Consider the following 18,497-nt stretch of genomic DNA (forward strand, 5'->3'; position numbering starts at 1 on the left):
GTAGATACCATGCAGCCTGGGAAGTTATCTGGTCCCATGGCTGCTGTGATACTGGCTTTCGAGAGTGTTTATTACCTGTGCAGCCGTGATGACAGCAACTTTGCTGTCTTCCATTATAGAGATGTGCTCTTTCATGGGTGAGAGGGGGGTAAAGTTAATAGTGATCCTATCTGCCAGGATGTTGGCAATATCAGTTGGCTCTGTACATTTACTGCCATTGAGCTGTACCTCAGAACAGATCTGAGTGTAACCATGACATGAACCTGTCTGTTGGGCAGAGATCTCCTGAGTAGACAGTATGCAACAGAGTACAGATTGGGTTACATTCAGTCTTGTTGCATAGGGCGACTATTTGAGGCCAGTAATCCTCTTGTTAAGGTACTTCATTGATCTTTCTAGCTGCTGAACATACCTAGTCGGATTCATCGCAAGTGTGTTGTGGTACTCTCTGACAGGTCTGATGACTGCTGAGTAGTGGGAACCTCCTTTGACCTACATGCACAGACCTTGGCAGTTTGTTTGTACACATAGCATGATTTTCCAACCACTTTGTGGATGTGTTTCTGGAAGTTGAGATGACAATCCACATCTGTCCATAGATCCCTTATTATCACATCCGTATTTAGCCTAAGTGTGTGAGCATGCCCAGTATGACCTTTTAGTGTGATGCTGAATGGAATCCACTACATTTGTTGGAGTGTGTGAGCATGCCCGGGATAGACATTTATACTATATGTGTATGGAAAATCAAGTTGTATTTTTACAGCAGGGCTCACCTTTGTGTCATAGATCAACAGGGATCATGCTGTGCCTGCAGGGCTTCCATGCAACACTTTGCATAAACCTATCAACATTTCTACATACGAGGGGGGCAGCTATTCTTTCTACATTTCTACCCGGGGGCACACCTGGTTGTTATTGTGGGTGTACATAGGATGTGGGTTTCACCTGACACTTATACACATTTGCTATGCCTGCACTGTTATGTTGCCTATCATAGTGGCATGCGGCATACTACTGTACTACAGATGTTAGCATCCAATGTCACATGTATTACACTGCGACTTCATAGCCTACACAACCCACATCACACCGCTTAGCCTGATGTTCTCTGTCTGCATAGGCGTGTGGGGGAGGTTACCCATTTGCCTCTTTAGGAGCATGATACTGCATTTCTTTGTGTTTGCATTAGTGTACAATTGTCCTGCGGTGTCTATGCCACTGAAATGCTATCATGGCTCAGTGGTTCAGTACTGTGACTATAGTGCACAGTATCATGGGTTCAAGCCCTGTCATTGCTTTTTATTTTCATGCTGGGCAGACCAGACTGCTTAAGGTACAGTAAAGCAGATATGAGCATGTTTAACTGACTTTAGTCAACTTTGGCCAACATTGCTCAATGTTGCCCGACGTTTCGCTAGTTGGCACAAGCAATTTTGTTTACATATACTAGATATTGGTAAAAGCTGCTTAGCACTGCTTTATATTGCTTAGAACATGGCAATCATGCCTCAGGTGGTGCTGCAGGGCTGCCTATGTCTGATGCACATATTACACCCCCTATACATGTTTGGATACAGGTAGTGTCAAGTTAGGCATCCCTATTATTTTATAACCACTGAAAAGGTGTCCCAATCAAAGCGGAGCCACTGCAAATGCAACGAAAGTTCAGCTCACCAAAAAATTCCAAGGCCCATAAACGTTCCAAAAGACTTTAATGAGAAATACACACAGAATAAAACGTCGACCTAGGTTTCGTCTGTTAAACGAACTTCATCAGAACACATCTCACTACATTCTGAAACTTTAAATACAAGTTCTCAAGGAACTAATTGAGCCTGTTAACCAATGAAAATAATGTGAAATTTGAACAACAGTAAATTAATGAGTTAATAAGTTAATCACTACATTCATCAATTAAAAACAAGTGCAAGATACAAAAGCTTGAGCCCCATACTCTGTATATGTTATATATAAAATGAAAAACATAAATAACAACTGCTGTCTGTGTACGTTGAAATACATTGATCCTAAATTGGATTGTGTGTTATTAATATAAATATAACTAAAAACACCTAAAAACATCAGCCGGTACATATAAGAACATGATCCATATAAAATGTGAACCAAAGTCACAAACCAAAAAAACCAGAAAACAAGCAAAAGAAAAAAACATTGTGACGAAAGAGTCAGCTTACCACCAAGCTTTAGAGGTGACACTGGCCAAACCACAAGGTGAGCACGGTGTAACAAGCCAACAAACCTAATACATGTCACAAAACAACAAAAATATATATATTACAACCAATGTTAGTTAATTACATACATACTAACACTATCTATATTAAGTACATAACAATAAATTTTAATACATAAGCCTAAAATAACACAACAACAAATAACACAGAACATAACACATAACCTAAAATTTACTATAAATGTACTATCACAACCATATACATCATGTCATTATTATAATTTATACTCCCTATTTCCTAATTGAAACATATATGGTAAATTGTGTATAATGTGTGTGATGTACATATTAGTATTATATAATTTTAATTAATTAAAATTAATATTAAAATTAAAAAATTAAAAAAAAAATTAGTACTGAATTAAAATTAAACATCACACTTAAAATTAAAGCTATTGTATGTGTAATGTGTGTGTGTATATATATATATATATATCTGTTTTGTAATTTTAACTAAATAATAGGCATATATAGTCCAATTAGGTATATTTATGTACATATGTATATATAATATAAAATATATACAATATATGTGTGTGTGTATGTACATCCATACATCATAACATGTACCCTACCCCTTAATCATTGTAAAGAGTATAAATAAATAAATAAAAAAAAGTTTTTTTTGTATTACACTAAAAAGATCACACTCATCTATTATTAGACAGGGTTTCAAAACTGGAACAACAGTGACAAATTCATTTAAACCTGGGTTTTGTATATGCCCATGTTCTTAACTGCCAGTAAAGTTCATTTACTTTAGGTAAGGTCCACCACTAAAATGATTGGTCTGAGGGACTTAATGAAAACTGCAAACAATTTACAATGTCCTGGAACTGTGGCACTGTACTGCCTTGTTAACATCCTGTTTTCCTGTCTCATAAATATTGCATATAAATGCGCATTTAAATTTTCTTTTTTTCTTTTGTTTTGTTTCCGATTGCAATTTTACAGTTTGACAACACCAAATACACAACTCCAAAACTTCCCTTCCTATTTTTTTATATGTTTTATATTCCTTAATTTTAATTTTTAACCTTTGACTCAGTAAGAATGTATATATACTTATACACAGCGAAGATTTTTGAGTGTGATGTATGAATTTATTCACAAATTTTTTTAATTTTATTTAATTTTTAATTTTAAAATTTAATTTTTAATTAAATATAATACACTAATATGTCACACACATTACACACACATTATAATTTATTGTTTCAACATTAGGAATAGGTTTACACTATAACCACATAAGAGATGATTATTATATGGTTTAATGATAGTACATTTTTGTTGCATGGTATAAGTGTGTTATCGTAAGTTCTATTATTTCTGCTGCTGTTTTAGTTTTTTTATTATGTAAAAATGATGTGGTGGGACTCACTCAAGCTTGGTTTTTGTACTACTTTGCTCACAATATTGGTAAAGATTAAACGGATCCTGGGAGCGTTCACCTGCTTGGTTTGTTCTTTTTTCTCTCCCATATAAAATGTGGCCAAATAATATGATACAAAGTTAAAAATTATGTCTTAAATGTTCTAACTTTGATTCTTGGTATTTAACATAATATATTTGACACCAACAGATTACACAACAACACACATGATTTATATTTTATTTTTAATTCTTAAACATCACCTTTGTATATACATATTTTCCAAATATATAACTTTAACATCAATTTTAATTACACTTAAATACATATATATTATTTATATCTACACATTCATTTTTTATTCATACATATACATATATTTAATTATTTGTATGTTTATATATTTATATTTATACATTTTATAAACATACTATTTATACATTAAAAATATATATATGTGTTATATATACAATTTTTATTTGTATATATAAGTGGACCATTTATATATATACACATTTGCATAATTATATGTTTGTATTATAAAATAGGTTCGCTGTTGGCATGATATATTAGAGATAACATCATGTATATTTAACATACATTTAAGACATAATTTTTAACTTTGTATCATATTATTTGGCCACATTTTATATGGATCATGTTCTTATATGTACCGGCTGATGTTTTTAGGTGTTTTTAGTTATATTTATATTAATAACACACAATCCAATTTAGGATCAATGTATTTCAACGTACACAGACAGCAGTTGTTATTTATGTTTTTCATTTTATATATAACATATACAGAGTATGGGGCTCAAGCTTTTGTATCTTGCACTTGTTTTTAATTGATGAATGTAGTGATTAACTTATTAACTCATTAATTTACTGTTGTTCAAATTTCACATTATTTTCATTGGTTAACAGGCTCAATTAGTTCCTTGAGAACTTGTATTTAAAGTTTCAGAATGTAGTGAGATGTGTTCTGATGAAGTTCGTTTAACGGACGAAACCTAGGTCGACGTTTTATTCTGTGTGTATTTCTCATTAAAGTCTTTTGGAACGTTTATGGGCCTTGGAATTTTTTGGTGAGCTGAACTTTCGTTGCATTTGCAGTGGCTCCGCTTTGATTGGGACACCTTTTCAGTGGTTATATACTTGGTGTATTTGATTCCTATTATTTTATGTGTGAGTCAGAGGGAGGCATCATTTCCAGGGTTCCTACTGAGACAGTGTATGTGCTATGCATTGCCTCTTTGCCAAGGCCAAGGCATACCTTGCACGCCTCCTTCTGCCTACTGGGGCAGGCTCAGGTTGTTCCTCCTCTGAGTCATGCTGTGCCTGTGCAGGCCTTGGCAATGGTGAGGGGCTGTTTGGCCCTGCCCCATGCTGTTCCTGCTGCAGCTGTTTTCGCAGGATCATATTATGTAGCATGGCACATACCATGACAATTTGGGTACATGTAGTTGGTGAGTACTGCAAGGCTCCACCAGATGTGTCCAGGCAACGAAACCGTGACTTGAGCATCCCAAACACACGCTCGATTACATTTCGTGTTTGTGCATGTGCCTCATTCTGGAGTACTTGTTCAGGTGTGTGTGCATTTCTGATGGGTGTCATCAGCCACGGCTCCAGTGCATATCCAGCATCCTCCACTAGGTGACCGTCAGGGATGTCCCCATTGGCAAATGTCTGGTACAGCTACAACAGATGCCAGATATGGGAATCATGATAGCTTCCAGGGCAGCCAGCACACACATTCAGTATTATGCCCTGGGCATCACACATGACTTGGCAGTTGATGGAGTGGAAGCCCTTGCGGTTGATGTAGGCCCTACCCCGCTCTCCAGCTGGTGCTTTGATGTGTATGTGCGTGCAGTCAACTGCACCCACTACATCAGGGTATTCCGCTATTTGATGGAAGAGACGCATGTTGCTGGCCAATACCTCACGGGAATTGGGGAAATATACATGATCACCGACATGTGCTGACATGGCATTCAGGAACTGGTGCAGTACCCTGGATGCTGATGCCTGTGAAATCCCCATCATATCACCAGTTGGTCTATGGAAGGTACCTGTTGCTAGTATTCTTAGGCCAACACATACCTTGGTTTCTACTGGGATGGGTTCCCTTCTGTTGGTTCTGTGTGTGAGGTGTGGCCTGCACAGCTCAATTTGCTGCAGGACCTCTCTGTCCACTCTATAGCGCTCCACTATCTCCAGCTCATGTAGCCCCTGGTAGGTTACCCTGGGTCTGTACACTCTTCTCCATCTCCTCACTGTGGGTTGCTCAGCAGCATTTGCAATGGCACCAACCTCAGGATCTTGCACATGTCGCCTTATAATAGCAGTGGCAGCCCCTAACATTTTTCTGTCTCAGTTAGGCTTTTTAAGTTTTCACTTCTCTTTGCAGACTGCAGTGTTGCAGTGTTTCTGAGAAAAACATGGGGGAATGTTGTTTGCAGAGTTTTAAGTGCTGGGCTGGGCTAGTGTACTGCCTGTGTAATTGGCTGATTCTGATTGATTCCACCTGGCAGCTCTGCTATTTCTCCTTGGTTAACTTCCTACTACTTCCTTTCCTTCCTTTTCCCATTTCTGTTTCCACAGGGGCAGCGCCGCGCACATGAGCGCACACACATGCACACAGGCTTATACAGGCTTACACAGGCTTAGGCAGGTGCACATTCATGCATACAGGCTTAGACGGCCTTACACAGGCTTACATAGGCACACACACGAGCACACAGGCTTAGACGGGTTTACTGGTGCGCACACGCGCGCACACAGTGTAAGCAGCTTTGCAAAAAACTTTAGTGATAGCCACGGCATACACCTTTGGTTTCTGGGTTTCAGTTTAGACAACTGTAGACACGCCTCTTCCAGTCCTGAGTAACTCACAGCAACCACATGCCACTCTGCTCCAATAAGCTTAAAGTCTTTTTGATACATACCCCCTCATGATGTCACCTATCTTCTACTGTTACTCCCCTAATCCTACTCTTACACTCTAGGGACATGGTCCACATGGCAGGGAAATTTGGGATTCACTATCCTTATACTCATTTGCATAGGATTGCCTACTTATGCTTGGTTACATCTCTCAGACTGAGCTTCCCCCCTTAGCAACCACTACTCAGTAGCCATGTTGTCTTCAGCCTGCCATTCACCTGCATGGCAGATGAATATTGTGATTAAAATACCTATTTGTGTCTTTTATTTTTTTATTTTTAGGGTTTTTAAAGTGGTTTGTGCGGCACTGCACTACGCTTAAACATCGGAGATCGAGGAAAAAAAAAATTTTTTTTTATTATTATTTTGCAACGGATAATAATGCTAATGGCTGTATATTTGGCCATTGGCATGCTTCCTCAACTGGATGCATCCTTTATTTGGAGCTGTCATAGCTCCGTTTTGCTATTTGCAGAATGGTACTAAGTTGCCAACCGAGTACATTTCTGCAAATAACACTACTCTTACTCGGACAGGTTAATGTTTCCTGGATCACAAATTTACCTCATTTGCATAGCTTTCAGCAGCAAATGAGGTAATTTGCATAAACTAACATTGTCCGTGCAAGAGTCGTTTTAGGAGCTCTCTTGCATGACCCTGCCGGCTGTTCCTGGATCACTTGGCAGACATGTTGGCTGGATGGAGTCTTACTCTACTCTTAGACTCCATGCAAGCCTTCGTGAATCCGGCCCTATGTCTATTAAATCACAAATTAATAACATTTCATTGTTACTAAGTATCGGATGTAGACTTAAATATTCGCATACTCATTCTAAACCAATCTCCACCATAACTAAAGTACAATAATTCCATTGCAGTGCCATATTAGATAACTTATGTAATAAATCCCATGAATCTTCTGTACCTGATTTCGTCTTAGTCATTTCATGTTAAACTAATTCATAGGTTCATAAGTGGTTATAGGCTATTGGCCAAATAGCAATTTTAAGCCTAGCCAAGCTTACCCCAAAGTTACCAAAATATTGCAGACGTGTCTTTACCCCAAGGAATTTTACAAGTTATGATGTAGGCTTGTACATATCAAACATTCATAAGCCACCCCTGTCCATTAGAGACATAGGTGTCAAACCAGGGGTAAATTTGCAATTTCCCATCCACTGGTCCAAGTTCCATTTGAGTTTGGTTAGGAAGCCACATTACTTCACATGGATGGGAAACCTGTTCCAGAAAGGGATATAGTTTGAACCACATACCTGTCCCTCCAGCATATCCTATTTTTGTCACAGACGAGGTTTAGGTTCTTAGAATGGGTATTCCTAAATGCTATTTGTTTTGCAGATATGCAACAAATGCATCAATGTGGGATTAGAGGATGCTTTATAGTAGGCATAGATCACTAAGCAGCAGTCTGTAGGAGACTGAGTACAGGGATAGGGTTTTGAGTTTGCTGACAAAGCACTTATTGTTTACTCCCTGTATTCTTTTTGTGAGGAATCTCTGTGGCTTCTTATACTGTTTCAAGTGCCTGGTCAGGTACATGCTGTAGAGTGTGCTGATACTCAATGACTAGTCAGATGAGAACCAATTACAGGGGAAGAATGACCTCCTTGGACATGGATGCCATGCTGTTGCTTATAAGTTGTGCAATGTGGAATGATTTTCTGACCACAGTAAACATATGGTGGTTAAAACACAGGTTGCTGTTAACATGCGTTTCCATATTGGGGTATATTATCAATTTGGTAATTTACAGAAATGGACATCTTTCCAAAGGGTACTATTTTGCATTTTTTGCACCAAATTTTAGTCCACGGCTCTGGCACCAGTTGTTTGTATGTGGCAGGCCCATTTGAAGGGTATCTGTGTCTTTAGGGGATTCAGTGACTATGCCTAGTTTGCAGTTGTGTGCATACTTGGTCAGCCAGAGGCCCTTATCATTTGTCATGACTTCAGAGAAGTAGGAGTTAAAAAGTAGAGGCCTCAGCACTGATCCCTGTGGGACTCTGTTAGTGGCTGTCTGCTTTGGGGAGATGGATTCCACTATACTAATTTCTTGTGTCATGTCATTGAGCTAGCCATTTGGTGACATTTAGGTTTATGCCTAATTTTCTAAATTTATCTGCAACAGCAGAGATATTACGTCGAACACCTTGGCCAGGTCAAAGTAGGCAGTGTGTACTGTGTTGCCATCGTCCATAGCTTTAGTGACCTTCTTGAAGAAGTCCACCAGGTTAAGTTGGCATGATTTTCCTTTGAAAAACTGAAATGGGTAGGGTTCAGTATCTGTAAGTTTCTTATATCATTGTTTATCTGATCCATGCTAATTCTTTCCATAGCCTTGCATATGAGACAAGTCAGGCTTATGTGTCTATAGTTCCCTGAATTTGTGGAAGGCTCCCTTTGTGAAGAGGGATAACTGCTGCAGTCCTCTATTCATTTGGAACAAAGCCTGAATGGAGACTATGGTTAAATTAAGATACTAGTGGGCATGACAAGGCACGTTTCATGCTAATATTAATTCATAATTTAACAATTACCATAGCTATTGCCTCTGTTTTACAACCTGATGATGCTATAAATGGACAAAAGCAGGGTTTTGCACATTCTGTTGAATTTTTGTATTCCATACATAATATATAATTTAGCCTTATCAACAGACATAAAATGAAATAATTCCATATCAATTATTTTATCAGAAAGTCAATCAAGCAAGAAAAGAATCAGTATATTCATATGCCAGAATAATGGTGTGTTTACAAACCATTTCATAAGCCTACGTATTTAAAATAGATAACGTCTTATTTGTATAGTCATCCTTTTTCATAATTATAATGCGCCCACTCTTATCTTGTTTCATAAATCTTAATTCACCATCACTTTGTAATGTTTCTAAAGACATCTTTTTATCTCTCATTAAGTTATGTTAAGGGTATAGGGGGCTTATTTAATGCTGTCCTAATTCCTGTACTACATATCCTTTGAAATGTATTTAAAATTACTGTTTAAATTAAGGTTAAATGTACCTGCCTTTTTCAAACTATTTAAATTAATTTTAATGTCTTTTTCAACTCTATCAGAAATATAACTCAGATTAAAAAAAAATGTAGTTAAAACTTTAACTCAGTTAAGATCTATTGACTTTCACTCTACACGAGGGAGTGAATAAGAAACTTTAAGCAAAATATTTAAATATTGTTTGGAAAAGACCTACTTTTCAAATTCTAAATATGAACAATCTCAAAATAATTGTCCAAAATGATCTCCTGTGATTCCCCACACCTCATTGACCTTAGTTTGCTGTTGCCTCTCTCTCTTTCTGGAAACTTTGGTTGCTGTTCATGTACACATTTTGAAAGGTCTGAAGTTTGGTTAAATAGTTCTCTAAAAAAAATCAGAGCTATTATGAACTATCTTGCAAATGTTCAGGCATTTGTGGTGTACAGCTTGGTAATTTGTAGTTAAGCACATGCACATTATCCATTTGGTTGACTCTATTAGAAAAGCTGACTGCTTCATAGCTCTTGATCTCTTAACAACAAATCTGGGCTAAGCCAAAAACAATGGGGGGACAAAGCCCCAAAAGTAGGGGTGGACTTTAAATATTGTTCTTATAAGCCTAGAAAGTTGTTACAATAAAAGGTCTTGTGTTACCATGTGTTTTCTGAAGGATATGAAGCTCAGATGCCCCTCATTATTTAGTGAATTCAATCCTCACTGGTTTGCCACAAAAATCCAGAAAATTACATATTTTATGAGGTGCAGAACAGAAATATGAGGCATAAATCTGGGCATTCCGTGAAAATCTGGATAGTTGAGAGGCATGGTCTGCTTATCCACAAATAATTTAAATTTGCTAACACACCCTGTATTATTGTAAATCATCTGGTCTCTTTTAAGTTTCTTCATTTTATGTTCCTTGACCATCAGATCACATCTATTTAATTTTCTGAAGAAAGAATACAATAAAGATTCAAACTGTTTGTTCTGACCATGTTTTAAAATGTTATTATACAATTTATCTAGGTCTGCTTTCCTTTCTTATAATGTGACAATGTGACTTCATGATGTTTTAATAAAATGTCAATTAAATGAAGATTAATTTTTTTTTTAATTTTCAGTCCTACAAACAAATCATCACCAAACTTTACATTGATAAGGACATTTTTATATGTGAAGGCCTTTTGGAACAATCTTGCATCTAGCTGTTTCCTCCAAAAACACTGTGCTCCATGATAAGGGCCTATATTTCATACTCAAATTTTCAAAGAAAAAATCAAAGTCATTTGACTAAATAACTCAGTAGTTTTCTTAAAAAATACATTTAATACTAATATGATCATTTAAACTGGGGGGATGATCAACATTTAATTCCAGCTTGTAATTTCTCTCATCTAAAAAAAGTATTCTCCCTCCTCCTAGGAAAGTTTTCACAAATATGTTTTCCTCACTAATAGTGAAGGCCCCTTTATATAGTTCTCTTAGGTTCATTGGTTCATAGGTAGGCTAGGCTATTGGCCCTAGGGCCTATATAAGCCTAGCCAAAAAGGTATCCTTTCTTTCTCCACCCAAGAAAATTATTTTCCTGTGCCCCTGTCGATCAGAGCCACAGAAGTGATCCCCGGGGTGAATTTCCTATTTCCCATCCAATCATCAATATTTTTCTTGAAGAATGCTAATGAGGAGCTCTATTTGACATAGATAGGAAGTCTGTTCTAGAGTATGGGAAGTCTCTGGGACAGGAATCTATCCCTCCAGCATGTTCTGTTTATTGTGGTGACAAGGTTTAGGTCCCTACAGAGTACAGCTCAGAGGGATTGGGATTTCTTTAAATGGAGCATGTCCAACAGCTCTGGGTTTGACATAGCTTTGTATGTTAGGCAGAGATCGCCTCTGGGTAGGTGATATGCGATGGAGTAAAGCTGGAGTTTTTTGAGACGGTCTGCATAGGGCATCTGTTTGATGCCGGTAATCCTTTTTGTGAGGTATTTCTGCGGCCTTTCCAGTTGTTGCAGATGTCTTGTGAGGTACATACCAAAAGGGGCGTTGTACTTTATAATGGATCTAATGAGTGATGAATAGAAGGGAACAATGACCTCTTTTTTTCTGGATGAGAAACCTTTTCTGATGAGGTGTGCCATGTAGAAGGATTTCCTGACCACTGTGGCAATGTGATTATCAAAGGAGAGACTACTGTCCACCTGTGTCCCAAGGTCTCTTATCACACTTTCGGTGTTAAGTAGACTACCACTTATGTGGTAGTTCATGGGTACAGAGTTTTTACCAAAGGAGATGACAATGCACTTTTTGGTATTGAGCTTCAGGCCATGCCTTTGACACCAGGCATCTGTCTCAGTGAGGCAGAGGACCCAGGACTGAACCCTGTGGTACTCTACTTGTCACTTGTCTGAAGTTGGATTTGGAGTCTGCTACTTTCACAGTGTGGGTTCTGTCCATGAGCCAGTTGGCAACACATCTTGTAACATAGGTATTTATACCTAGTTTAGTGAGTTTATCTATAATTCCAGAGTAGGGGATGGTGTTGAAAGCCTTGGCAAGATCTAGATAGGCTGTGTGAACCACCTTACCATCATCTATGGCTTTGGTGACTGTTTCAAAGAAGTCTATCAGGTTTAGGAGACGTGATCTGCATTTTACAAACCCAAACTGGGTGGGGTCCAGAGTTTGGAGATTACCAATGTCTTTGTTTATGAGTTCCATGATGATATGTTCCATGGCCTTGCAGACCAGGCTCGCCAGGCTAATGGGGCAGTAGTTCCCGGGGTATGTCATGGCTCCCCCTTTGTGGAGTGGGATAACCGTCGCAGTGCGCCATTCAGTGGGCACAAAGCCTGAGGTGAGGCTATGATTGAACATGGTACTTAGGTGGGGTGCCAGTTCGTTCTGTAGTTCATGTATAACGCAGCCTGGGATATTGTCAGGTCCCATGAATGCTGCGTTCTTGGCTTTGGAGAGTGTTTCTTTTACCTGTGCAGCCATGATTACAGGAATTTTGCATTCTTCCGGTATAGAGATGGGCCCTCTAGGGAGTTAGAGAGGGGTAAAGTTAGCACTGAACCTATCTGCCAGGATGCTGGCAATATCAGTTGATTCTGTATATTTAGTGCCATTGTGCTGTAACTCAGAGCAGATCTGAGTGTTGCCATTGAGATTCTTGACATAGCTATAGAATGCTTTGTGGCTGTCTTTAGAGTCAGTGGCAATTTTGTTTTCATAAACTAGCTTTAGAGGATTTTATGAGGGATCTCAGCTTCTTACTGTGGCTGACCAGGGAGTTCCTCCAGTTATGGGATTTTACTCTTTTTTGCAACAGTTTCTTTCTTCTGTTGTAGAGTTTGTTTATGGCAGAGTACCACCAGATTGGCTTCCTTTTTTTGGAGGATAGCACCGTGGTTCTGTTAGGGATAGCACGATCCATGCACTCTTGTAAGTGCTTATAAAGTGCATTTGTGTAGGATTCAGCAGTCATACCTCTATTGTTCGTCTGCATGGGTGTCATGAAGTTTACCACTTCTGTCTTAAGAAGCGTGAAGTTGGCTTTGGAGAAGTTTTTTATGGTGGCTTCCCTAATGGGGGATGGGGGCGGGATGTGGATGTCTAGGGTGATTAGCTTGTGGTCAGATCTGACCAACAAGGAATTGACCTCTGGTGTGGAACACTGGTCGCCCATGTTGGTAATGACCAGGTCTAGGATATTGCTGCCCCTGGTGGGGGTGTGAATAAGTTGATCCAAGGCATTGGAATTTATGAATTCCAGAAAACGTTGAGCAAAAGAGTTGGTACATGAGTAGTTTTCCCAATTAATGGTAGGGTAGTTGAAATCACCCATTATTAGGGTGTTGGGTTGTACCCTAATATTTTCCAGTGTATCAAGAAATGAGGAGTGGGAATCCTGGGGCATGGTGGGGGGTCTGTAGCAAGCTATAATTTGGAATGCGGTCTTGCCCACAGTTAGTTGCACTTGGATAATCTCAGATGCATTATGCTGTGCAACTAGCCTGGAGGTGTGGATATCCTAAATGAATATGGACACTCCTCCACCTTTAGTGCTTCGGTCTGGATTAGGTGGCCAAAAGGTGTGGTATGAATTATAGCCTGGTAATGCAGGGGTGTTCTCTGGAGCTTTGAACCAGGTCTCTGTCACTGTACAGATGTCGATGTTCTCCATTTTAAGGAGTGCCTCGAGTGAGTGCATTTTGAGGTTTAGACTTCTAGCATTGAGTAGCATTACCCTCAGATTTTGCTTGCTTGTACCTGTTATGGTGGTGAATTTGTCATTTGAACCGTGTCCTAAAAAGGGACTATGGGGCTGGCAAGAGCCTTAGCCAGTATCTGGAATCCCAAGGGCGGCAGGTGCAGGCCATCTCCGGCAAAGCATCGTGGTCTGTCGATAATGTCATCCCAGGCAGACAAATACTGAATCCCCTTAGAATGACACCAGAAGCTTAGTCAATTGTTGAAGTCAATCATTTTGTCCTTGTACTGTGGTATCATTCTGGGTGATGGCAGGATGCTACTCAGGGCTAGGGTTATACCTGCCTGGGCTACAAGATCGGAGAGCTCCTCCATGTCTGTTTTCATGTAGTCCAGGGAGGTACATCTCAGATCATTCACACCAACATGGACAATGACAGAGTCATATTTGTACTTGTTATGGAGTGACCTGAGTGCGTGCATTATGTGGTGGATCCTGGCACCCGACAGGCAGCTAACAGCAACTTTCTCCCTGTTTAGCCTGGTGAGTGGAACTTCAGTGTGCCTGATTATAGAGTCACCTATGACTAGAGTGTTGGGTATGTTGTTATGCCTTATGGACGTGTGGTTGAGTGGCACACTGAGTTTGTGGGCTATGTGTCATTTGGGTTATGTTGGGGGGTGGAGTTTTCTTGCGTTTCTGCTTTGGAGGTCCCTGTTGCTTGGGCAGCTTTTATTGAGAGCCTCCACGAATGTAGGTGTGTGTTTTGTGTTTCTATGTGTGTGTTACGGGAAACAGAATGTGAGTTGTTGTTATACTGGTTTTCTTAATGTGGTTTGGATTCTGCATAGCATCTTCTTGGAAGTTACTTGGGAATGATAACATTTGATATCTTGATCCTTATTTTTATTTACAGGGTAGTTCTTGTTAAATTGCACTTATATCTCCAGCTCTGGCATATAAAAAGAATCAGTGGTGAAGGGAAGTTGAGGAAACAGAAGAAGGCTCATTTTACTTCTGCAGTAGTCACCAGCTGAGGATAAACAGATAACTGTGGTCAGATTTTTCTCATGGTATATAAATGTGGCTAAGATCCTACTAAAACAGGAAAAAATGTCATGTCGTCATGTTACATATGAAAACTTAACCCAGATTTTATTTTTTTCTCTCTCTCAGATACCTATCTCAATAGCCTACTAGGCCATGCCATGGACTATCTCAATAGCCTACTAGGCCATGCCATGGACTATCTCAATAGCCTACTAGGCCATGCCATGGACTATCTCAATAGCCTACTAGGCCATGTCATGGACTATCTCAATAGCCTACTAGGCCATGCCATGGACTAGCTCAATAGCCTACTAGGCCATGCCATGGACTATCTCAATAGCCTACTAGGCCATGCCATGGAAAAGAAAAAGGATATAAATGTGAGAGTTTGACTAGTGGCTGCAGCACTTGCTGGAGCCAGCATGGGGAGGAAAGTAATTATAAAAGGTTTAAGTCTGAATGACTAGCTTTGGGAAGAGGGGAGGGATGTGTGGACATAGGCATACTCTCCATGTTAAAAGTGATGGTGGAAACTAGAGATCAAGTACAGTTGCTTGTCTACAAGGAGGCCAGGAAAACTGATTCTGTCACATGCAAGTGTAGCATGCACTACAAAAACTCGTATGCCAATCCCTTGGATGCTATTGAGCACACAAAGATACAGGACTTAAGAGAAAACCTAGTCCTCCACAAAATGATGACAACACTCCTGCTACAAGCAGTTCTCAACCTTAGAGATTAAATATGTCACAGAAATCTGACCTGGACAAACATTCAGGTCAGTAGTAGCCTGAAGGGGTCACTCAATGGTCAGAGGAGGATCAGCGCAAAAGCAATTTCTCCCTCGTCCCTTATTTCATATAGAATTTTCACCAGCAGGTTTCTTCCCGTAGGACTTCTCATCTTCCCCTTCATCATACTGAAAACATTTTTACTAGACTTTCATGGATTTCTTAAGATGAAGCCTTCAGAAATGGTTGTAAAATTATGGTTGCTCTTGCTCCATCCATGGCTATGGCCAGCATATGCTGCTTGGAGTATCTAGTCTCTGCTTAGTATTATTATGTCTGCTGTTACTTCTATGTATAAGGCCTACTTCCTTAGAATACATTAGGGTCTTGTCATTACCTGTTACATGCAAACAGTCAAGTTATGCATTATTAGCTGCAAGACATCTGTTTAACCTTGCAATACTCCTAGTCAGCAAAATACATGCCAAGACATGACAATGCTGATGACAACTGCAAATAGATTATCAATATATGTATCTATAAATAAATGCACCTCTCTTCCCCTGAGTCCAGTTCCAAGCAGGTATGCATCCTCTTTGGCATTATAACGAATTTGGACATTGTACACTTTGTCATTGTATAAGACAACAAGTACATATGGATGTTCAGGTGTCTTTCTTGAGCTGTCTCTCACCAAAAAAGCACCATCCTATAGAAAAGAATAGAGAAATTATATTACTTGTTAGAAAATAAATAAGTTACATAAGTTTATATTTTCATAAACCTAAACTTAAATTTGACTTTAATTAAATGCTTTAAACAAAACACTTTACAAATAGAAATGCAAATAAAAGAAAAATAATACAGACAATTAAGAAATGAGTATCACAGGACAACTCAGATATGAGCATACATATAAAATATATAAAGAAAGCCGTCATTATAAAAGTTATATAAAATAGAAATACTAAATCAGTGAGTAAAATTATTACTACATATTGTAGACATATATAGCAGACATGTAAACTATGTATTAAATGGAATTTAGGAAGAAATACTTCGATTTGTATATTAGAAAATAACTGATTCAAGTAATTAATTTACAACTGCATTAAAACTGATAAATTATCATAACAAAATCTTTAAAAGTATTTTATATGTTAAGCTTATACAATGAATTACGAAAAACTAGCTAAAATATTACATTGGGATAAACTTTAATATCTAGTGTGTATAAGGAAATTGTCATTTTATATCTAAAGTTGAAAAAAATATGAAACATAATAATAACTAGACATTTACCGAACTTAACAAACACAAATAATAAGAAAATATCAAACAAACAAATTCATAAATACGGAAAATTTTGAATTATTTATGCATTTAGTATGAGTTTTCATCACAGACATATGTCTTTCACTCTAAAAACTTTTGCATATTTTCAGTTGAATCATTTATTTTTAGAGATCGACTTCACTGACTTCTTACTATAATGATGGATAACTCAAAAATTCCAAAATACAACTTCAGTTAAAAGATCATAACTAATAGCCACTTGCTATAACATAACTTACTGGAGTGTAGGACTACCAGAAGATGTGCAGCATTTTGAAGTGCCATCTGTAGCAATACATTCTGAGGAATGGTGACTGTAGCAAGAAATCCTAGCATTTAGGTTTAGCTCCGGTTTTATATAGATATATATATATGTATATATATATATATATATATATATATATATATATATATATATATATATATATGGGTCTACTTTACTTACCCAAAATGTTATTCACCGACACTCCGTTGACCGACACCTAAAGACCGACAGTACGAAATACCGAAACTGTAACATGCCAACGATCGTAATCCCAACAATTGCACTTAACAGCAAATCACGTAATATTCAGCATTACTATATAAGTATACCATACATCTACAGGGAAGTAGCCTACCATGATCAGTATTTGTGAGCATTTCACAAATACTGATCATGGTAGGCTACTTCCCTGTAGATGTACACTTATACGGCGTGTTACAATTTTGGTATTTCTTACTGTCGGTCTTTAGGTGTCGGTCAACAGAGTGTCAGTGAATAACGTTTCGGGTAAGTAGACACATATATATATATATATATATATATATATATATATATATATATATATATATATATATATATATATATATATATATATATATATATATATATATATATATATATATATATATATATATATATATATATATATATATATATGGGTTCCATACACTAGACAGAATTTTCACTAATTCGAAATAGTGCATGGAATGCTCACTGCAGAGAAAGTGCACTTAATCGAAAGTGCACTTACACGAAGTTCAGTACAACGAACGGGTGTTGTACTGAACTTCTGTGCAGTACTCACGGACCTTAGGTTTAGGGCACGGGTCATAGTAAGGGGATAGCCCATAGGGCTACCCCCTTTACCATGACCCGTGCCCTAACCCTAAGGTCCGTGACGACTGCAGTGCAGTGAAGGACATAGCAATGTCCTCCACTATGGTGCGATAGTCACAGACCTTTGGGTTAGGGCAAGGGTTAGGGTAAGGGGATAGCTTTACTAATGATCCCCTTACCCTAACCCGTGCCCTAACCCAAAGGTCAAAAAGTTTTGAAATGATTTACTGTGGTCTCATTTTCTTATATCACAAAAACCTGGCATTTTAACAGGGGTTCGTAAACTTTTTATATCCACTGTATATATCTATCTATCTATATATAAATATATATATATATATATATATATATATATATATATATATATATATATGCGTGTGTGTGTGCTTATGGGTTTACTTCAGTTGGTCAACAGACTGCCCTACAACACTTTCTACACACAGTCAACCAAAACAGGCATA

The 18,497-nt window shown here is 38.1% G+C and overlaps 1 protein-coding gene across 1 annotated transcript in view; it reads right to left on the minus strand.

Annotated features, from left to right (window-relative positions):
* LCP2 (lymphocyte cytosolic protein 2) overlaps positions 1 to 18,497 on the minus strand; it is a 1,995,233-nt gene that overhangs the window by 48,230 nt on the left and 1,928,506 nt on the right. Inside the window, exon 20 of the mRNA XM_044084497.1 lies at positions 16,153 to 16,308. Within this exon, the coding sequence (XP_043940432.1) occupies positions 16,153 to 16,308 (156 nt within the window). The remainder of the gene's footprint in view (positions 1 to 16,152; positions 16,309 to 18,497) is intronic.

This window comes from Protopterus annectens, chromosome 9.part0 (assembly GCF_019279795.1).
Source record: "Protopterus annectens isolate FY-2018-M chromosome 9.part0, PAN1.0, whole genome shotgun sequence".
Taxonomy (NCBI): domain Eukaryota; kingdom Metazoa; phylum Chordata; order Ceratodontiformes; family Protopteridae; genus Protopterus; species Protopterus annectens.